Genomic DNA, 20,808 nt, shown 5'->3' with positions numbered 1-20,808 from the left:
GAGGTGGGCAGAACCCAAGATTCCCCCAAAAAGAAGCCCGTTTTCTGGGACGCTTCTCCTTGTCCCCAGGAAGACAGCGATCTGGACTCTGTCGGAAGCCTTCAAGAGGGACTAGAAGTGAGGAGGGGTCAATCTGGAGTGTTAACTCGGGCCTTGCTTGGTTGTCTGGGACCAAAAGGACAGAAAAGTCTGGAAGCTGGAGGCGAAGAGACCGGCGGTGGAAGACTACAACTCCCATCATACTCCGGGACAGCGACGCCTGCGCACTGTGCGCCCGTTGCCCATGCGGCCCTAGGGCTGGGAGCGCCGCGCCGCGCTGCGCTCCGCTGCGGGGGAGGCCATGGCGGAACCTTCCCAGGCGTCGACCCCGGCTCCGGCCGTACAGCCCCGTACCCTTCAGTCTCCAGCCCCGGCCCCAACTCCGACTCCTGCCCCTAGCCCGGCTTCGGCCCCGACTCCGGCTGCCACTCCGGCACCAGCCCCCGCCCCAGCTGCAGCCCCAGCCGGGAGCACAGGGACGGGGGGGCCCGGGGTAGGAAGTGGGGGGACCGGGAGCGGGGGGGATCCGGCTCGACCTGGCCTGAGCCAGCAGCAGCGCGCCAGCCAGAGGAAGGCGCAAGTCCGGGGACTGCCGCGCGCCAAGAAGCTTGAGAAGCTAGGGGTCTTCTCGGCTTGCAAGGTGGGGGCGGGGCCTGGGCTGAGAAGGGGCGGGGCTTGGGGCATCCTAGGGCTCGGGTGGGAAGGGTGGCAAAGCTCTGGCTGGGGAGCGGCTCCTCGTCCCGGGATACAGGGTTATTGACTGATCCTTCTGCCTCCAGGCCAATGAAACCTGCAAGTGTAATGGCTGGAAAAACCCCAAGCCCCCGACTGCTCCTCGCATGGACCTGCAGCAGCCAGCTGCCAACCTCAGCGAGCTGTGCCGCAGCTGTGAACACCCCTTGGGTAAGGCAGGTAGTGCCCTTGGAGCTGGGGAGGGTGGGCAGGTGCTGGGTCCTGCTTGGACAGGATGACTTAAGTGTCACAGAGCTTCACCTCTGAAAAACCAAAGATTCCTCCTAAGGAGGGATTGGGTTGGGAGCGTGTATCCCCCAGGGAGGAGAAAGGAAATTTGCCAGCCCAGAAGAGACAAGAGGCCACCCAAGGGCTGACGCAGGAGCAGTCAGTCTCGTTGCTGGTCACCCTGGTTGGAGGGACTGAAGGTGAATCTTGGCTGGCAATGTAGGGAGGCAGGAAGCCCTGTTGATCTCTTCTGTTCCTTCTTCCCTATGCTGCCATCTGTCCTTGTAGCTGACCATGTGTCCCACCTGGAGAATGTGTCAGAGGATGAGATTAACCGGCTTCTGGGGATGGTGGTGGACGTGGAGAATCTGTTCATGTCTGTTCACAAGGAGGAGGACACAGACACTAAACAGGTCTATTTCTACCTCTTCAAGGTGAGCTTCCTCCGGGAGTGTGAGTGAGCGAAGGAGGCGAGGCTGGGGGCATCTGCAGCTCTGAGTTCTGCTGACCTCCGCTCCTCCCTGTTCCTCTTCCTCCAGCTCCTGCGGAAATGCATCCTGCAGATGACCCGGCCTGTGGTGGAGGGCTCCCTGGGCAGCCCCCCATTTGAGAAGCCTAATATTGAGCAGGTGGGATGAGGAAGGTGGTAAGAGAACTGGGGGCATCTTGGAAGAGTGGGGAGCCTGTGTTCTCCATCCTCAAGCTGAGAACAGGGGAGAGGTTCAGGAAGAGAGGACATTTTGCACTAACCTCAGGGTGGGCATGGGAGTGGGGAGAGGGCACAGTTTCTCTTCACAGAGAGCCCCAGAGTGAGCGGAGAGCCTGGCCCTTGCCCTTGGGAAACACCTGTTTTTGGATAAGAACCCAGCTGGCTGCTCACCCCTCCTTCCTGGTTTTGTCTCTGCCTGCCCCTTCTCAGGGTGTGCTGAACTTTGTGCAGTACAAGTTTAGTCACCTGGCTCCACGGGAGCGGCAGACGATGTTCGAGCTCTCGAAGATGTTCCTGCTCTGCCTTAACTACTGGAAGCTTGAGACGCCTGCCCAGTTTCGGCAGAGGTCTCAGGCTGAGGACGTGGCTACCTACAAGGTCAACTATACCAGGTAGGCCCAGCCAGGGATAGCAGCGGGGGAGGCTCATAGGCATAACCTGGGTTCAGTGGTTTCCACTCTCACCACCTCCCCACTCCCCACAGATGGCTCTGTTACTGCCATGTGCCCCAGAGCTGCGATAGCCTCCCCCGCTACGAGACCACTCACGTCTTTGGGCGAAGCCTTCTCCGCTCCATCTTCACTGTGACCCGGCGGCAGCTGCTGGAGAAGTTCCGGGTGGAGAAAGACAAGCTGGTGCCCGAGAAGAGGACCCTCATCCTCACCCACTTCCCCAAGTAAGGCTCGTTCTGGCCTATCAGGGTTTTGCCCCAACTTCACATCCTCCCTGTTGTCCCCTTTTTTCCAGGAAGGCTTCCTGGATTGGTCCCTCCTCTCCCTCCATGAGCCTTCTGGGATCTGGGCGTCTACCTGGCAGACTTGCCCATGGCCCAGACGCACCTTGCTAGCATTTGCCTTTGCGTGTACTAGTCTGGGGATGGCAGGTACATGGCCTGAGTGCTAACACTACCCCTGCCCACACCCTGGTAGATGTTACTAATTATTTCCCACGGGGCCTGGACACAGCCTCAGAATCCTTCCCACCACAGTACTCCAAGAAACCAGAGCTTACACTTGAGGTGGAACCTATTTCCATCCCTGTTCTAGTCCTTTCTGTAAGATTTTCCTCTGTTTTGCCACACCTTCCTTTCGTTTTAAGCCTGGCTTGTAGCTACCCAGTTCAAGAAGCCTGTGCTGACTAATCCTGGCCCTCTGGCGCTCCTCTTCTGCCACCAGGTGGGAACAAGAGGTGGCAGGAGGGGTGGATTCTGAGCCCCATTTTGATTCTGAGACCCAGGGTGACGTGGTGCCCTGCCTGACCACACAGCACAGGACAGCGTCAGTTCAGACCCTGTCTCCCTGTGCTGTCCACCGTGGGAAACTGGTCCTCTGATCTCTGTCCTGGATTGTCCTGTCCTACCTGTGACTACAGACTCCTAGAAGGCAGGGGGCTGTGCCTGCCCCTAGTCTCAAGGCAGAGGCTGTCTACATTCTTAGCTTCCCAGTTCTCTGAGAGCGGGGTCTGTCTCTTTGACCCACCTCCAGTCCCTCTGGTGTCTGGCCCAGGCTGCTCCCTTGGTTGGAGAACAGAGTTGTGAGACAGACCTACCCTCCCCACAGATTCCTGTCCATGCTGGAGGAGGAGATCTATGGGGCAAACTCTCCGATCTGGGAGTCGGGCTTCACCATGCCGCCCTCAGAGGGGACCCAGCTGGTGCCCCGGCCAGGTATGTACCACAGCAGGCCCTGCAGGATCTCTGCTTGGCCTTCCTGACTGAGCTCAGCCCCCGCTGTGGAAGACGGGTTGTGAGTGGTAGCAGTGAGGAAGTGCAGGACGGCTCACCTGGGGGTTGGAGGGCCCGGATCCCTTTCAGGACCCACCAACACCTTTGACCCCGTCTGCTGATTTTTCTCTCTGTCTCTCAGCTACAGTCAGCGCAGCTGTTGTTCCCAGTGCCCCCATCTTCAGCCCCACCATGGGTGGGAGCAGCAACAGCTCCTTGAGTCTGGATTCTGGAGGGGCTGAGCCCATGCCAGGTGGGTACTTGACTCCTGACATCTGCTCCTCATTCACCCCTCCCCCGACCTCTCTCCCCATCCTTGGGAGACCTTGCCAACCTCCCCAGCAGGCGAGAAGAGGAAGCTCCCAGAGAACCTGACCCTGGAGGATGCCAAGCGGCTCCGTGTGATGGGCGACATTCCCATGGAGCTGGTCAACGAGGTCATGCTCACCATTACTGACCCTGCCGCCATGCTGGGGCCCGAGGTGGGCGGCCTGGCTTGCTAACTGATGCGGGGAAGGGGGCCTCACCCACCAAGACCCTAGCTCACCACCCCTCCTCTGGTATCCAGACGAGCCTGCTGTCAGCCAACGCAGCCCGGGACGAGACAGCCCGCCTGGAGGAGCGCCGCGGCATCATCGAGTTCCATGTCATCGGCAACTCGCTGACGCCCAAGGCCAACCGGCGGGTGTTGCTCTGGCTTGTGGGGCTGCAGAATGTCTTCTCCCACCAGCTGCCGCGCATGCCCAAGGAGTATATCGCCCGCCTCGTCTTTGACCCGTGCGTCCCTGGCAGAGCCCAAACCCCAGGGCACCACACCCAGGCGCCTCTCCTCCTTGGCCTCCCCATTTCTCCCTGGCCTCTTCCTCCAACCTTTGGGAATTCTTGCTCCTCAGTTCCCAGCACTGAGTACAGCTCAGGCCCCCAGGGCCGTGGGGACTGGGGAGCATTTAGGGGACAGGTCAGGGCTGTGACCTGTCCCCTCTCCCCTCAGGAAGCATAAGACTCTGGCCTTGATCAAGGACGGGCGGGTCATTGGTGGGATCTGCTTCCGCATGTTTCCCACCCAGGGCTTCACGGAGATTGTCTTCTGTGCTGTCACCTCCAATGAGCAGGTCAAGGTGAGCGCACGCCTGTGGCCCTAGCCCCATCCACCACCTGCTTCTGAGTTTGGATCAGGTCAGAACAGCAGGCCCTCAAACCTCCTGTTAATGGCCAGACAGTTCCTCACACCCCCACCAGGTGGCAGTTGTAGTTTGGTAACTGGATTAAGGCAACACCTGTTGGCGAATGGAGCCCAAGAAGCAGCCACGCTCAAATGGTCCCACATTTCTTTCATCACTAGAACCTTCGCGTACGTTGGGGAGTTAGTCCTTTTTATAGTAGCCCTGCGCTGGGTGCTAGTCCTGGTTTCTGCCCTTTAATCATCACAACGGACTCACTAGTCGGGTCCCTTGTTCTCCTTTGAGCCTAATCCAGGTCTGCTGCTGCCTCACTGGTCCTGGCGTGTGTGGGAGACAGTGTCTCTGCAGGGTTCAGACGCTGCGATGAGCAGGGCCTTGTCGTTCCCCTTGGCCTTTCCCCCAGTTCTGAGGCTCAGGGACTGGGAATCGGTGGCCTGGGGACAAGAGCTTCCTGGTTGGGTTTGGATCCTGGCCCTGCCGTGGCTGGCCGTCTGACCATTTCCCACATTGCTGAGTTTTGGGTTTTACTGTCGCGTGGGGGTAGTGATACCTGCCTCTTGGGGTAATGTGAGAAGTGGTCTGTGAAGCACCACACCTGGCCCAGAAGAGGCGCTTAGAAATCTGGGGTCCTCCACTCTTCTCCGCATAAGCTCCTCTTCCTCCTCTGGCCGCCTTTCCTCCTAGCTGCCCTGGACCTGCTGCCCCCCCCCCCCACCTCCCGTCCAGTCCGCCCCCTCTGCTCTGGGCCCTCCTGAGACCCCTCCAGCGCTGGGCCCACGCCCCCTGCTGAGCCCTGCTCCCCTCCCCCCAGGGCTATGGGACTCACCTCATGAACCACCTGAAGGAGTATCACATCAAACACAACATTCTCTACTTCCTCACCTACGCCGACGAGTACGCCATCGGCTACTTTAAAAAGCAGGTGACCCTCAGCCCGCCCCCGCCCTCTACCAGGGTCTGTGGGTCATTCTGTCCAGCCCCCTGGTGTGGATGCAGTGGGAGTCCCTTCGTGTCCCCTGTTCCATTCAGCACCTGTGGGGAAGTCCTTCATGCCCGTCTCCCTCCCGCTGCTGCTGCCCCAGTGAAGCACAGGGCCCTGTCGGGCAGTAGGGCAGGCGGGAAGAATCGGGAGGCTCCCAGGGGTGAGTCGGGAGGGGCAGCTGACCTGGAACCTTTCCAGGGACAGAGTAATCGAGGCTGCACAGTGCAGAGCTCTGTGCTGGGTACCATAGGGGGTCCAGGAATTGGGAAGAGGGGACATGGCATGCCCTGCCCCTCAGGTGCTCCTGCGGGGGGGCCCATTGAAGCTGGAAAAGCCTTGCTGATGGATTGGGCCATAACTGTCCCCTCCCTAGGGCTTCTCCAAGGACATCAAGGTGCCCAAGAGCCGCTACCTGGGTTATATCAAGGACTACGAGGGTGCAACACTGATGGAGTGTGAGCTCAATCCTCGGATCCCCTACACGGAGCTGTCCCACATCATCAAGAAGCAGAAGGAGGTTGTGTGTGTGTGTGTGTGTGTGTGAGTGTGTGTGCGCGCGCACACTCTTGGACTTGTCCATGGGGCTTTTCGTGAATGTACAAGTCAGGGTGAACACACGTGTGGATGGGTGCCACATGTGCGTGTGTGAGGTGGGGACGGGCCAAGACCTTGCTTCTTGCTCTGCCTCTTGGAGAAGTTAGGAGGGGAGGGGCAGGACCTGGCAGTGGCCCTGGGAGGGTTGTGGCTGGGGCCGGGTTCCCCCTCAGACCCTTCCTTTCCTCAGATCATCAAGAAGCTGATTGAGCGCAAACAGGCCCAGATCCGAAAGGTCTATCCCGGGCTCAGCTGCTTCAAGGAAGGCGTGAGGCAGATCCCTGTGGAGAGCGTCCCTGGCATCCGTGAGCAGGGGTTTTGGTGGGGGGAGCAGGGTGCGCTGCTTGGGGTGTATCAGGCTTTCTTAGGGATGTTCTCCCCACTGCCCGCTTTGCAGGAGAGACGGGCTGGAAGCCGCTTGGGAAGGAGAAGGGGTGAGTGTTGTGTGGCGGGAGAGGGTGTTGGGGGAGGCAGAGGGATCAGGAGCCGCAGACGTGGCATCTCTCACCCCAGGAAGGAGCTGAAGGACCCTGACCAGCTCTACACAACCCTCAAAAACCTGCTGGCCCAGATCAAGGTGGGGAGACCAGGTTCCCTTCTGGGGGTCCCTGCGCCAGTGGCTGTGGCTTTATGGCCTAGTGTGGGGTGGGTGGCAGTCACGAGCTGGGCATGGGGCAGCGTGGGCCTGGCCCCAGCTTGGCTCTCCTCTCCAGTCACACCCCAGTGCCTGGCCCTTCATGGAGCCCGTGAAGAAGTCGGAGGCCCCGGACTACTACGAGGTCATCCGCTTCCCCATCGGTGAGGACGCTCCATTCGATCCCCTCCTTCCACTTCTGCCCCCAAATTGACTCCTGCTCCTGCCTTCACTGGGCCACACAGGCCCCGGTGACCCACCCCGGCGGGCAGCCCCGCTCTCCTCAGTCTCTTCAAGGCGTGCCCGTTCTCTCCTGCTGCCCAGACCTGAAGACCATGACGGAGCGGCTGCGCAGCCGCTACTATGTGACACGGAAGCTCTTTGTGGCTGACCTGCAGCGGGTCATCGCCAACTGCCGCGAGTACAACCCCCCGGACAGCGAGTACTGCCGCTGCGCCAGTGCCCTGGAGAAGTTCTTCTACTTCAAGCTCAAGGAGGGGGGGCTCATCGACAAGTAGTCCACTTTGGACCACCTTCACTGGGACATCTCCACCTCGGGCTCTGAGCTGGCGCCCGGGGCCCTCTCAGCTTGACACGTTCCAGCCAGGGGCCCTGCAGCCCTTTCGGGACCCTCAGGCACCCAAAGCCTGCAGCTCTGTCCCACCCTTCATTGTGTCTGACCTTGGGGAGGGGTCTCCTGGGTGTGAGACCCAGCCCCGCTAGAGTGGCTGGTGGTCCCCAGGCCTGGTCCCTGTGGAGCTGTGGAGACTGGGAGGCCAGGGCATGGCCCTGGTCGCTGTTTCCCCAGGGGCAGGACTGCCAATTTTAGTTTGAGTGAGGGGGCTTCAAGGTTGGAAGTTCAACCTGAACTGGAGGGACCACTCCTTGCCCCCCCCTGCACTGTTCTGTCTGTCCCCCAGGGGTGGGGGGCGTGGGGACCATTCATTTCCTGGCATTAATCCTTTGGAGGGAACAATAAAGCTCTTTTTTTCTTCTGTGTAGTTGTTTCTTGGGTAGAGTCCTCGGACATAGCAGGCTGACCCTGACCAGTACCTCCTGCAGGCTGGAGCCTGTAAAGCCCCCGGTGGTGCTGGGACACCCCCCCTCAACCCGGTGCAGCAAGCCTCATGCCTAGTCCTGGGCCCCTGGGGTGATGGGACCTGCCTGGCTGCAGACCCCTGCTTGTCCCTGCTCCTACTCCAGGTTCCAGGGTGGCGGGGGTCAGAATCTCTACCTGGCTGCCTCTGCCTGGGTGGACACGGTTACAGCTGACTCCAGAAGGGGCAGGGGTGTGGGTGTGGAGACTCGACTTCACTGTCAGTGTTTCTGTCCCCTTGCCAAAGTGTGCACAAGGAGTTTTTTCTGGGGGGCAGGGAAGGGAGATTCCTGAAGCCAAGCTCCGGCTGGGCTGGCTCCTCCCCTAAGTTTCGCTTTCCATTTTCGATCTCAGCAGAGCCCAGCGGCATCCGGGCTGGGCTAAATAAACCAAGCAAACCCAGGGGGGCTGCCCTCCGCAGGTGGTGCAGGTGAGACCTGGCTGGGCAGGGGGCCGGTGTAGTCTCTGTTACTCCTGTCTCCCCTCTTGGCCAGATCAGGTTCCTGGTGGGTCCCTGCGGTGCCCTGCCCCACCTCCCTCAGGCAGGATAGAGTCCTGGGCAAAGAGAGCTCTCTGTACCAGACTGGGCTGGCTGGGAGTGGGGAGGGGTGTGGGGCCTGGAGGTCTGAATCCCCTGCCATTCCCAGAATGGAGCTGCGACCCTACCAGTGGGAGGTGATTATGCCTGCCCTGGAGGGCAAGAATATCATCATATGGCTGCCCACGGGTGCTGGGAAGACGCGGGCAGCTGCTTATGTGGCCAAGAGGCATCTGGAGACTGTGGATGGAGCCAAGGTGGTCGTATTGGTCAACAGGGTGAGTGGTTTGCCCTCCCCTCAGTGGGGTCTTAGCTCCATGGGTGCCTCAAGACAGAACTCCAGAGCTGCTGTGGCCAACTCTAAGCTCACCTGTCTTCACCCATTCCGGTCCTTGCCTCCCCCAACCCCACTTGCCTCTGATGCAGCTGCTTCTCCCCATCTCATTTTCCATCCCCAGGTGCACCTGGTGACCCAGCATTGTGAGGAGTTCAGCCGGATGCTGGACAAACGCTGGACCATCACAACCCTGAGCGGGGACATGGGGCCACGAGCTGGCTTTGGCCACCTGGCCCGGCACCATGACCTGCTCATCTGCACAGCTGAGCTGCTGCAGATGGCGCTGACAAGCTCTGAGGAAGAGGAGCACGTGGAGCTCAATGGTGAGGGCTGTGGGCAGGGGGAAAGGGTGTGCACCTGAGGCTCCCCTGCCTGCCACCCCCAGGGCACTTGTAGTAGAGATGTGAGGGGTTCCCCATTTGCCAAACTCCAGCATACACCCTAGTAGAAACAGACCTGGCTACAGTGCAGGATCTTGGGTGAGTCCCGTCCCCCAGCTGAGCCTCAGTTTACTAATCTCTAAAATGGAGATAAATTATCCCTGCCTGGCCCATTCTCTGGGGACTGGCTGCAAGTTGTGAAAGGAGGAAGGAGTTCGTAGATGAGTTGTGGGGAATACATGAAACGAAACTTATCGGGGGGGGAAGGGTCTGTGGGTCACAGTCTTCTCCCCTTGTGCTCCCAGCCTTCTCCCTGCTTGTGGTGGACGAGTGTCACCACACGCACAAAGACACTGTCTACAACATCATCCTGAGCCGGTACCTAGAGCATAAACTCCAGAGGACACTGCCCTTGCCCCAGGTGCTGGGTCTCACAGCTTCCCCAGGCACTGGCGGGGCCTCCAAGCTCGAGGGGGCCATTGACCACATCCTGCAGGTCAGCTTGGTCCCTGCGACCCTCCCCCAACCTGACCCCCTAGGACCTCCCTGGCCTGCCCTACCCCATGCCCACCAGCCCTACCAGGCTCCCTCAGGCAGGGACGGGCCCCTTCCTCACCTAAGCTCCAGGCTCCAGTAGCTTCTCACTGTACTTAGAATAAACTGCCAGCTCTCTACTCTGCCTTACAAAGTTCCCTGTGACCTCGCCCCTGCCTGCCTCTCCAGCCTCACTTCTTCCCCCTTTGCCCTCACTCCCATGACACTGGCCTTCTATCTCCAGCGTCTCAGCCTGGCTGTTCTCCCTTTCCACTTGCCATTCCTTTTGCCCTGAATGCTCTTCCCCCTGCACTTTACCTTTCCGGCTCCTTCTTGTTATTCAGGGAACAGCTTAAATGTCACCTCTCCCTGATCTTCCCTGATCACCCCCCTGCACTCTATCGTACCATCCAATTTCATTCTTTTCAGAGCTCGTTAACACTAAAATTCTCTTGTTACTCTTCATGGTTTATCCTCTGTCTCCCCAGCTCCAGTCTAAGATGCTCTGTCTCCCCAGTACCTAGACACCAGCACCAGGACAGAGAGGGCGGGCAATAAATATTTGTTGAATATATGAATCCCCACTCCCAATGGCCCTGCCTCAGCTGGACCCATCCTGCCCCAGAGCTCTGCCCATTGTCCCCACGGGACCCCCTCCATTCCAATGAGCCCCTCTCTGTTGCCCCAGCTCTGTGCCAATCTGGACACGTGGCGCATCATGTCACCCCAGAACCACCACCCCCAGCTGCAGGAACACAGCCCCCAGCCCTGCAAACAGTATGATGTCTGCCAAAGGCGCAGCCAGGTGTGTGAAGGGATGGGCACGGGGTGGAGGTGGGGTCTGGTGTGAAATTAGGGCCCCCAGGGTTGAGCCCTGACTCTACCCTCAGGAGCTCTGTGACTTCAGGTTACTTGCTTATGTATCTGAGCCTCCATTTCTCCTTTCTGTGAAATGGGGCTCATGCAGCCCATGCCCACAGCCTCTGTTTGATTTGACTCAGATGCCACCGTGAGCATCTGTCAAAACCCTGGGCACACTGTAGAGTGCTTTGCAAACCATAAAGCTGGGGCTCTCTGTGCCAAGGCTGTTAGGAGCTCTCTCCTGCCATGCTAACACTGCCTGGTGTCTGCTAGGACAGGGCTGGGCAAGGACTAGACCTCACTGTGCTCAGGCCAGAGGTCAAGGGGACATAGGAGGTGCAGACAGAGCAGGAGCGGTACAGGAACCTGACCCCTGCCTCCAGCCAGGAGCTCCCTGCTCTCCAACACCGACGTGACGGCAGTAGCCAGTAGCGGCGCGGCTTCCCGTGGAGATCAGCGCCCCCACTGGGTGCCCATTCCCCTGAGGTGTATGGGAATCCCTGCACTCTTCTCTCCAGGACCCATTTGGGGACAAGCTGAAGAATCTCATGGACCAAGTCCACGACCATCTGGAGATGCCCGAGTTGAGCCGGGACTTCGGGACGCAGATGTACGAGCAGCAGGTGGTGGAGCTGAGCCAGACTGGTGAGAGGGGCTGCCCGGGCGGAGGGCGAGGCGGCTGTGGGGGCGCTGTGGACCGGGCCTGCCTGGGGGCGGAGCCTAGGTGGGGGCGGACCTTGGAGGGGCGTGGCCACTCAGCCCTTGCGCCCCTGCCGCCCGCAGCGGCTGCGGCGGGGCTCCAGCAACGGCGGGTGTACGCGCTGCACCTGCGGCGCTACAACGACGCGCTGCTCATCCACGACACGGTGCGCGCCGTGGACGCCCTGGCCACGCTGCAGGATTTCTACGACTGGGAGCGTGCCACTAAGACGCAGGTCCTGGATGCCGAGCGCTGGCTGCTGGCGCTGTTCGATGGTGAGGCTCTCGGGGAGGCGGGAGGGGTGAGAACCGGGCGCCAACACGGATTTGGAAGGTACCAGTGAGGGTACGGGCGCCCTATTTTTCTAACCTAAAGTCAAAGCTGTGGATATGACAAAAGATGTATGCCCTTATTTGTGAAGGTTTGCATAGATGTAAAAACTAATTCATGTTATTGACAAAGATTTTTTTTTAAACCATTTAATTGGGACTGTCCCTGAAAGTCTGGGGTGTGTGATACCTTTGAACTGGGACATGAGGTGGCCAGAGATGAAATTTAAGGCTAGAGGCCCTAGCACAAGGGGTTTGGGGGGGCAAGGATCTTTCTGAAGAGACCTGAGGTGGAGTCAGTCTTGGGTAGCAGAGGTCAACATGAAAAGGTCAAGGGTCATCCTGGTACTTAGGTGGAAGAGGAGTGTTGGCCTGAGGTATGTGGGCAAAAAGTCCTCTACGGTAGGCCCCTGGTGTAAGGCTGGCTGGCCTTGAGGCTGCGCAGGCATAGGGTGTCCTTCAGTGTGCTCTTGGTGCTGCTCAAGGGGAATTAGGCAGGAGCAGTTATCCTCAGTCCCCCTCTGTACTCCTGCAATCCTATCCCTGTGAGCACACACCCTGCCCTGCCCTGCCCTGCCCTGCCCACCCCACCCCACCCCACCCCACCCCACCCCATCCCATCTCATCTCATCTCCAGGCCTGAGTCCTGTCCCTGTTTTGGGCTTTTCTGGCAGAGCACAAGAATGAGCTGGCCCGCCTGGCAACTTGTGGCCCAGAGAACCCTAAACTGGAGAAGCTGGAACAGATCCTTAAGAAGCAGTTCAGGAACGAGAGCCCCCGGGGCATCATCTTCACCCGAACCCGCCAGAGCGCTCGCTCCCTCCTGCTCTGGCTCCAGCACCAGCCTGGCCTGCAGACAGTGGACATCCAGGCCCAGACACTGATTGGGGCTGGGAACAGCAGCCAGAGCACCCATATGACCCAGGTGTGGGCTTTGGGGAAAGGAGCTGAGGCTGGGGGACTCCCTAGGGGAAAAGGGGATGGGTCGGGGTCTTCACAGAGAGATAGGAGGCTGATTATCCCCAGGCAGAGGGCAGAGAGCTGGGGGAGAGAGATGGACACTGAAATCCCCAGTTTTGAAGGTCCCCCTAGTCTGGGGTTCCCTGGGGGCAGAAAAGCAGAGGCTTCGGGAGCTGCAGGAAAAGAGGTGAATGATGTCCTTGGGACAGGGAATCAGGGGCCTGGGGTCCCTTGCAGGAGAAGGCTAGGTCCTGAGAGCTCCTGGATAGAGAGGCAGGGACCCATAGGGAGTCCCTAGGGGAGAGAGGGGTTAGATGGTCACCTGGGAAAACGGGCAAGATCTTGGGGTGGGGATGGGGTGTACTTGGAGATAGAGGTGGAGACACAGGGTCCTTAGGGAAAGGGCCAAGATTGTGAGTCAAAGGGCTGAACCAGAAGAGGCTGGGCTGGCAGGAGGGTGGGCCTGACCCCACCTCATGCACCATCCTCTTTCTCCTCCCCCATCCCCAGAGGGAACAGCAAGAAGTGATCCGTAAGTTCCGGGTTGGCACCCTGAACCTCCTGGTGGCCACGAGTGTGGCGGAAGAGGGCCTGGACATCCCCCAGTGCAATGTGGTGGTGCGCTATGGGCTCCTGACCAACGAGATCTCCATGGTCCAGGTGCCCAACCACCCCGCTCTCAACAGCCCTCAAAGGATCCTGGGTGGGACCCCAGCCCCACTCAGGCCCCTCCCTTCTCTCTCTCTCCAGGCAAGGGGCCGTGCCCGGGCTGGTCAGAGTGTGTACTCATTTGTGGCAACTGAGGACAGTCGGGAGCTGCGGCGGGAGCTGACCAATGAGGAGCTGGAGGCTCTGATGGAACGGGCAGTGGCTGCTGTGCAGGAGATGGATGAGGCTGAGTACCAGGCCAAGGTCTGTGGGCAGCCTGTGCGCCCTGCAGGGAGAGGGGCTTAGGATGCTCTGCCTGGAAGCTCTCTGATTGCACACACATGCGCACCCCTCTTCCTCTGAGGGCCCTCTTGGCCCACCTGGGGAGGGTGTGAATGGATGGATGGGTAGAGGCCAGGGGTGGGGCTGCCAGGGAAGGCAATGGCTGTTCTCCAGATGCCTTGGAAACAGGCCTTGTCCAGGGCTTTTAATTTATCCTTGTTACTAAATACTTGGTGTATCTGTGAGAGCCGCCTTACAGCCTTTCTGGAGCCAGGTGGTGGGGGGCGGGGGGTGGAGGGGGGGCGGAAACCAAGACACATGTACAAATAAGCCCAGAACCAGGACTTGAATCAGTTCCCGTGAGGCAGGGTCACCATTGTCCCCTTGCCCAGGATGGTCCCTGTTTACTCCTGTTGTCCCAGCATAATTATTAATGATGCCTTGTGTTAGACTCAAAGAATCAGCTTTGCACAAAATCCTCCAAAGCAGGGCCAAAGATTCAATGAGAAAGCTTGCCCCGCCCCCACCTTTGCCCCACCCCTGTATTATTTTTCTCCACAGAGTTGCTTCCTTTTTTGTTGTTGTTGAGGAACATTTGCCCTGAGCTAACATCTGTTGCCAATCTTCCTCTTTTTTTGCTTGAGGAAGGTTAGCCCTGAGCTAACATCTGTGCCAATCTTTCTCTATTTTATACGTGGGTTGCAGCCACAACATGGCTGACGAGTGGTGTAGGTCCGCGCCCGGGAATGGAACCTGCGAACCCAGGCTGCCGATTCGGGTGCCTGAATTTAACCACTACACTCGGGGCCAGCCCCAGAGCTGTTTCTAAAAGCTCCAGGGAGGGTCGAGGAAAGTCTCTTCTGGGTCCTAATGATCTGAGGTCTTTGGGAGCTCTGTGTCCCCTGGGAGCATTCCTGGAGTTGGGTCTCTTGGGCCCCAATCACGCCTAGTGTCCCCTCCCACCCCAGATCCGGGATCTGCAGCGGGCAGCCCTGGTCAAGCGGGCAGCCCAGGCGGCCCAGCGGGAGAGCCAGCGGCGGCAGTTCCTGGCGGACGAGGTGCAGCTCCTCTGCATCAACTGCATGGTGGCTGTGGGCTATGGGAGTGACCTGCGGAAGGTGGAGGGCACCCACCACGTCAACGTGAACCCCAACTTCTCGTGAGACCTATGGAAGGGGCTGTCTGGATGACGGGGGGAGGGGTGTGCAGGGGGACTAAGAATCCCTCCCATCCAGATGGTGCTTGGAGGGTTTGGGAACTTACAGAGCGTTTTCACAGTAGTCTGGTCAGACAGGTTTTATCACCATCGCATTTTACAGATGAGGAAATAGAGGCTCAGAGAGGCTAAGTGACTTGCCCAAGCTCCCACAGCAACTATGTGGTTGAGCAAGAGCTGGAATTCAGGAAGCCAAATGCTGAGGGGCCACAAGCTGGCCCCCTGGGTCCTACCTACTCTGAAGACATCAAGAGGGGCTAGTTGTCCCTGAGCCACCCCCTCCTCCTCTGTCCCCTAAAGGGTAAGCTTCCCTTGTCTTCCCTCCATGCATTCATTTGTTCAGTGTTTATTAGGCACCTACTCTGTGCAGGCCACTGTGCCCAGGATCTTCATACAGGCTCACATTTGAGGAGGCAGCATTTCGGCTAGGTCTGGCATGGTGGATCGGGCTGGAGTGTGAGATGAGTATAGGCGGGGCTGATGCGACAGGAATAATTCTGGTTGACCTGAGCAGAAGGCTGTGAAGGATGAGATTCTGAAAGAAGACAGCCGAGCCTGTGGAGGACCGTGAAGGTCGGGCCTTCGTCCTGGAGGCACTCAATGCTCCCGGAGGGATGTTGAGCAAGGGAATGTCAGGGCCAGATTTACATTTTTAGGAGATCGCTCTAAAAGATCACTCATTTTAGAAGATGAGCTGGCGGAAGGATGGCGTGGGGTTGGGAGTAAGGATGAGATGGGATGGAAGGATGGATGGCGCAGGGAGATCTCTTGGGAGACTGTTGAAATCACCCAGGTGGGTAGTGCTGAGGCCTGAACGTGGGCAGAAGGGAGTGCAATGGAGGCAGCGCAGGCAGAGCTTTTCGAAGATCAGATTTCCTGGTCCTGGGAGGTGTCTGGGCCTCTTGAAAGGTAGAAAGGCCCAGGCAGAGGCTCAGCAAGCAGGCATGAGAGCTGGGGCTCGGAGGGTCCATGAGGGCTGTGGCCACTCCCGTTCCTCTCCAGGATCTACTACAAAGTCTCCCAGAAGGCTGTGGTCATCGACAGAGAGTTCAAGGACTGGAAGCCTGGGGGCGCCGTTAGCTGCAGGAACTGTGGGGAGGTAAGTGCTGGGGCCATGGCTCTTAGCTCCAGTCTTCAGAAGACTCGGTCTGAGAGAGGAGGCGCAGCCTCTGCCATCAGGACATCAGGATGCCCCCACTGGCATGGGGGAGACAGCCCTCCCCTAGGAGCCCCCAGTCTGAGGAGAGTGGTCCAACTCCCTGTCTTAGGGAGCCCACAGTGTGATGGGGGAGATAGCTCTCAGTCTGAGGTGGGAGGCACAGGCCCTGCATTCATGGACGCTACCTTGAGGAGAGAAGCCCAGTCTGAGGACAGAGACCCACACCCGGCCGTCTCTGTCCCACCCCCAGTCCTGGGGTATGCAGATGATCTACAAGTCTGTGAAGCTGCCAGTGATCAAAGTCCGCAGCATGCTGCTGGAGACCCCGCGAGGGCGGGTCCAGGCCAAGAAGTGGTCCCACGTGCCCTTCCCGGTACCTGACTTCAACTACCTGCAGCACTGTGCCCAGAGCCTGTCGGACCTCTCCCTGGACTGACCACCTTGTCGCTGCAGTGCTCAGCTCAGGCTGCAGGGGGCGGGAGAGTCCGCAGCAGCCACCATCTTCCCCTGGGCAAAGCCTGGGTCCAGGCCCCTCCTGCCTGAGTCACCAGCTGGGGGCACCATGCTGACCAGGTACAGAGGAACCCTGGGCGCCCAGGCGGGCTTGGGCCCCCACCCTGGTGAAGCAGCTGGAGGACCACATCTCAGCCCCAGACCCCACTCACACCACACAGACCCTTTCCTACGCACTGGATGGAGGGGAGACTGAGGCAGGAGAATGGCCACACTGTACGAGGAATCACCAGTTTCTCTCGGCCCCTCGATATTCCTTCCCTGCGAAGGCCACTTCTATTTTTTGAGGCTCCCCATAAATTAAAAGTAAAGAAGTGGGAAATTGGTGTAGACAACATGTGGTATTTGAAAAACAGATTTGTTGAGGTATAATTGACATAAAATAAACTGTACATAAATATTTATGGTGTCTAATTTGATAAGTTTTAACATTTGCATGCTCCTCCACAGTCAAGATAATGAACATAGCTGTCACCCTCAAAAGTTTCATTGTTCCCATTGTAACCCCACCACCCCCCATCCACTGATCTGCTTTGTGCTATATTTTTAATGTTAAAAGTTTTTTTTAACACCCCACTTTATGGCTCTCATGTAACCTTATTTGGAGAGAACATCAAAAGTCTAGATTTGAGAGCCATCACGAATGAGGCCTTCCTGCCCCCTCCACCCCATAATAGGCTCCAACCCCAATGCCCTGCTGTCTACCTTCTCTTAATCCCCAGGTCATCTCCCCCGGGCTGGGGAGAGGCTGAGAGCCAGGATTCGAGGGGTGGGGCTCAGGTAGGCATGGGGGTGGAGGGAGTTGTAAAGGCCTAAATTTTCTGTTCTCATTTTAACAGGAAAGAAAGAGAAAAAGACAGGCAAGATCTAGGTTGATTCTTCAGGGAAAGGCTATTTCTGTAGTAAGAGGCCCAGCAGGCAGGAGTCACCTTCAAGAGGAAGAGAGGGGGCTAGGGCAGAGATCTGAGAGCAGGATGGCAGTCCTTCCTGCCATCTAACCTGCTTCCCTCCTGCTACATCAGTGGTCCTGCCTCAGGGTAGATGGGAAATAGTGCACTCTCCCTCCCCCAGCATCTTCTTTCTTCAGTCCACCTCGTGTCCGACTAGGGGCTGAAGTTCCAGTTCCAGTCTTTTGGGTCTCCATACCCCCAGAGTGTTCCCCTCTTCCCTAGGGCCCTTCTTCCTCCTGATCTCTGGTGTCCCTTGGCCCTGGCTCCAGGAGTCACCCTTCTCCTCCCTCCTGTCCCATCTCCACCTCCAGGGGCCCCTTCTTCTGCCCATCTGCTCCCCACTTTGCCTTCACTTGTTATCTCCCCTGCCAGGAACGTGCCTTTTACAGCTCAATAAAATTAGCGACTGGGGGCAGAGGGAGGGGGGCAGGGGCCTAGGGGTGCTAAGCTCAATGGCCTTGAATGCGGCTGGACGCACGGAGTCCGGACGCCTGTCATTCCAGGGCTAAACAGTGACAGCTGAGGGACCTGAGCTGGTGTTGGGGGCAGAGCGGGCAGCTGTGTTGCAGGGAGAGAGATGGATTGAGGATAAAGGTGACCTGGGCACCTAATGGTCCCCTCAGTGGCCTGAGCCCATACATAGCCAGCTGACCGCTGGATGCGTGACCCTCGCTTTAGAGGGAGTATTCTCTCTCTCACCCACCTTGCCAGGCTGGGAGAGCTTTCTTGAGTTCAGATGCAAGGGGGAACTCAGGCAAGAAGAGGTTCTTGGGTTTTCTTTTTCCAATGACGGATCTTCACATGGAGCCACTGCCTCCAGGTCTTCTGGGCAAGGCTGCCCGAAAGAGGGGATTCCGTGAGGTCTCAGGACCCAGGCATCCTAACTTCCCAGCCTCAGAAAAGCCAGAGCTCCAGACCCTCCCCCGTGGCCCGGATGCTCCGCCCTTTCTGCCCACCTGGACGGACTGGCCCACCCCACCCGGCTGAGACTCAGGGAGGGGCTCGACCGCGGCTCCCCCTCCCAGGCCCCGCCCCCGAGCAGGGCCCCGCCCCGTCCCCCGCCAGCCCGAAGCCGCTGAGCTCCGAAGCGCGGCGAGAGCAGGTGGCGCGGCGAGCTCGGTCTCTGCACCGCAGGTAAGTCAGCGACGCGCGCTGGTCCACTCTGAGGACCTCAAGGGCAGCGCAGGAGAACAAGGCAGCCCCTTCCACCTGTCCTGTGCCCTCGTCTCAAAACTGGGGGACCCCAGAGGACAGCAAGGACATCTCTCTCGGCTCTGCGCACCGACGCTAGGCATCTAGCAGGTGGGACTAAACTCTGGGGAAGTTTAGAGGGTCCCGGCTGGCTGTCGCCGATGCCGGGGCGGGCTCTGAGGGATGGGAAGCGACAGGGCCCCAGGCACGCAGCTTTCTGGAGGAGAGATTGGGGGTGGTGACTGCAGTCCTCCGCTGGGTAAGGAACCTCATTGACTGGCGGTGCCCCGTGCCTCATCCGAGTGCAGCATCCTACCGCCTCCCTTAGGGAGTGATGAAGTGGCCCAAACGGCTTCTGTGCTGTGGGTTAATGAGGTAAGAGCCACTGCCTAGCTGAGCTGGGGCCTGGCTTTCCTGGTCAGCCCCAGGACACCTGCATCTTGTATTTACACCTGGGTACAGATGTGCGCGAGTAAGGGAGAGGGGGATCGTCCAGATGGCCTGGGGAACCCACAGAGCCTGGAGACTGAGTAGATTTTTTCTGTGTCCGTGTCCCAGAGCCAACTGGGGGAGGTGATCACAGAAGCGGACCTTATAGTAGATGTGGGGTGCATTTGCACCCTCTGTGTTGGGATTTGAGCTATAGGAAATGGGTCCTGCCTCCTAGGACCTCAAGAAAAGCTTCCTGGAAGAGGAGGTCCTGGGCTGGCAGCTCAGATGTGATACTTAGAACTCTGAGCCACAAAGGAGAGTCAGACTTTGGGCCTGGGTGCTGGGTCTGGGTAGAGCAGAGGGCCCCGGATTGTAGAACAGAGAGAAGTCAGTATGCTGCCATCTGGATTCATCCAGGATCCATGGACCTCCTAGGGATCATCACAAGCCTACGGACAGACCAAGATCCACCTCAGATCGGGGAGCTTGCTCTGTCTATCTAGTTCCCCCATTCTGTTGTCTCCCTCCACCACACACACTATCGTAAGTTCTGTCTCAGCTCTGCCCTTCATCCTTTCTGCTTCCATGCCAACTTCTTGCTTCTGGGAGGCAATGCACTATAGTGGAAAGAGTGGGGACTTTGGGGTCAATTAGACTTGAGTTCTGTCTCCTCTACCTACTGTGTGACTTTGGGTAAGTTACTTAACCTCTTCGAGCTCGCTTTCCCACCTGTAAAATGGGGATAATAATAGAACCCGCCTCATAGGGTGGCTGCAAGGATTAAATGAGAATATGCACGTAGAGTGCTTAGCCAGTGCCTGGCGCCGGGTGAGGGCTCAGCCAGTGTAAGTGTCCCCTCATGTGTGGGACAGCAAAGCCAGTCTGCGGCGGGTGGTGGTGGTGGTTGGAAGTTTTTTTTTCACTTGGCCAGAGAGAGCAATGCCCTTCACCGACATCACCCCACCAGCCCCTGCCCCCTGCTGGTCCCTGGCTCTCTGCTGGACCCATCTGGGCTGCCCAGGGCCCCTCGCCTCCTTCTCTCTTAATCGCCCTGTTTTTTTGTCTCCAGGGTGAGCAGAGGGGCCCCAGCAGGGCAGGGACCAGGGGCAGGAGGAGCCCACTTGGGGCTGTGTCTCTGGGGAGCAAACTGGCTTAGAGACCCAACCGAGAAAAATGCCTGGTTGTCATCACCTCCCTGCCCTGCCCAGTCCAGAAACGCACAAGTTGGGGTCGAGCTGCACTAAACTTTTCCAGGAAGATAAATAATGCAAGGGACTGAAAGTCCTGTTTGGGGATTGTCCAAGCTGCCCTCCAATGGAAAGACAGCTTCAGTCCCTGGCCCGAGCTCTGGAGGCTGCCAGGGAAGCCTGGGTCTAGTAAGCACCCTTAAACCTGGGCAAGGGAGGGCGTGCCCGTGCCCTAGCTGGGCGCTTTCAAGGGCTCCACTCTGGCCATCCCTCTCCCTGTAGGGTGAGGAGTAAGCAGGGCCAAGGGGATGAGGCTATGCATCCCCTTCAAGGCCACATTCTCCAGACCTGTCACTCTGGAGCTCCCTGCCCAGATGGTGGCCAGCTTGCTCCCAGCCCATGCAAACATCTTCCCTGGGCCTGTTCTCCTCAGGGCACGTTATGCCACTAGTACTTGCACCCCTAGATTTGAGGGACGACTGAAGACAGCTAAGGGGCAGCTGTTTGCTAGGCATGAAGATGGAACTCAGATGTGAGGCCAGGTGAACACATATGTGGATATGAGTCGCTTGGGGTGCAGAAAGTTGCTGGCAGTAGGAAGTGGGGTTGTTGGCCGGGGCCAGGGTGGGAGTGGAGGTGTCTCTCCCTACACAGCATTGTTCTCCTGCAAAAC

General features: G+C 58.5%; 3 protein-coding genes across 8 annotated transcripts in view; all 3 read left to right on the top strand.

Annotated features, from left to right (window-relative positions):
- The first annotated feature begins 197 nt into the window (after window positions 1–197).
- KAT2A (lysine acetyltransferase 2A) lies at window positions 198–7,814 on the top strand. 2 transcript variants are annotated; one of them, XM_014833742.3, is made up of 18 exons: window positions 198–679; window positions 819–942; window positions 1,288–1,433; window positions 1,539–1,628; window positions 1,919–2,100; window positions 2,193–2,384; window positions 3,268–3,374; window positions 3,574–3,684; window positions 3,777–3,913; window positions 4,000–4,208; window positions 4,423–4,549; window positions 5,424–5,534; window positions 5,968–6,111; window positions 6,379–6,493; window positions 6,586–6,622; window positions 6,702–6,765; window positions 6,902–6,986; window positions 7,147–7,814. In XM_014833742.3, the coding sequence occupies exons 1-18, from the start codon at window positions 341–343 to the stop codon at window positions 7,338–7,340; spliced, it is 2,514 nt and encodes an 837-aa protein (XP_014689228.1). In that variant the 5' UTR covers window positions 198–340; the 3' UTR covers window positions 7,341–7,814. The 2 variants fall into 2 exon arrangements, with proteins under 2 accessions (XP_014689228.1, XP_014689227.1); XM_014833741.3 differs by having other exon boundaries at window positions 3,774–3,913.
- A 390-nt stretch (window positions 7,815–8,204) lies between these two features.
- DHX58 (DExH-box helicase 58) lies at window positions 8,205–16,775 on the top strand. The gene is made up of 13 exons (XM_014833837.3): window positions 8,205–8,348; window positions 8,566–8,734; window positions 8,915–9,116; window positions 9,479–9,669; window positions 10,396–10,512; window positions 11,087–11,213; window positions 11,352–11,543; window positions 12,272–12,522; window positions 13,068–13,217; window positions 13,308–13,469; window positions 14,456–14,646; window positions 15,706–15,802; window positions 16,113–16,775. The coding sequence occupies exons 2-13, from the start codon at window positions 8,567–8,569 to the stop codon at window positions 16,296–16,298; spliced, it is 2,034 nt and encodes a 677-aa protein (XP_014689323.3). The 5' UTR covers window positions 8,205–8,348; window position 8,566; the 3' UTR covers window positions 16,299–16,775.
- A 1,608-nt stretch (window positions 16,776–18,383) lies between these two features.
- Window positions 18,384–20,808, top strand: part of ZNF385C (zinc finger protein 385C) — a 50,314-nt gene continuing 47,889 nt past the window's right edge. For 3 of the 5 annotated variants that reach the window (XM_044744906.2, XM_014833700.3, XM_070483272.1), the window contains exon 1: window positions 18,384–18,459. The gene's annotated coding sequence lies outside the window, so the exon portion shown is untranslated. Of the gene's footprint in view, window positions 18,628–20,808 lie in introns of all 5 variants that reach the window. The other 2 variants (XM_070483275.1, XM_070483273.1) reach the window with 2 other exon arrangements.

The sequence above is a fragment of the Equus asinus genome, chromosome 13 (genome assembly GCF_041296235.1).
Source record: "Equus asinus isolate D_3611 breed Donkey chromosome 13, EquAss-T2T_v2, whole genome shotgun sequence".
Taxonomy (NCBI): domain Eukaryota; kingdom Metazoa; phylum Chordata; class Mammalia; order Perissodactyla; family Equidae; genus Equus; species Equus asinus.
Note: the sequence above shows the minus strand (reverse complement) of the source record. Positions and strands in the feature narration are given on the sequence as shown.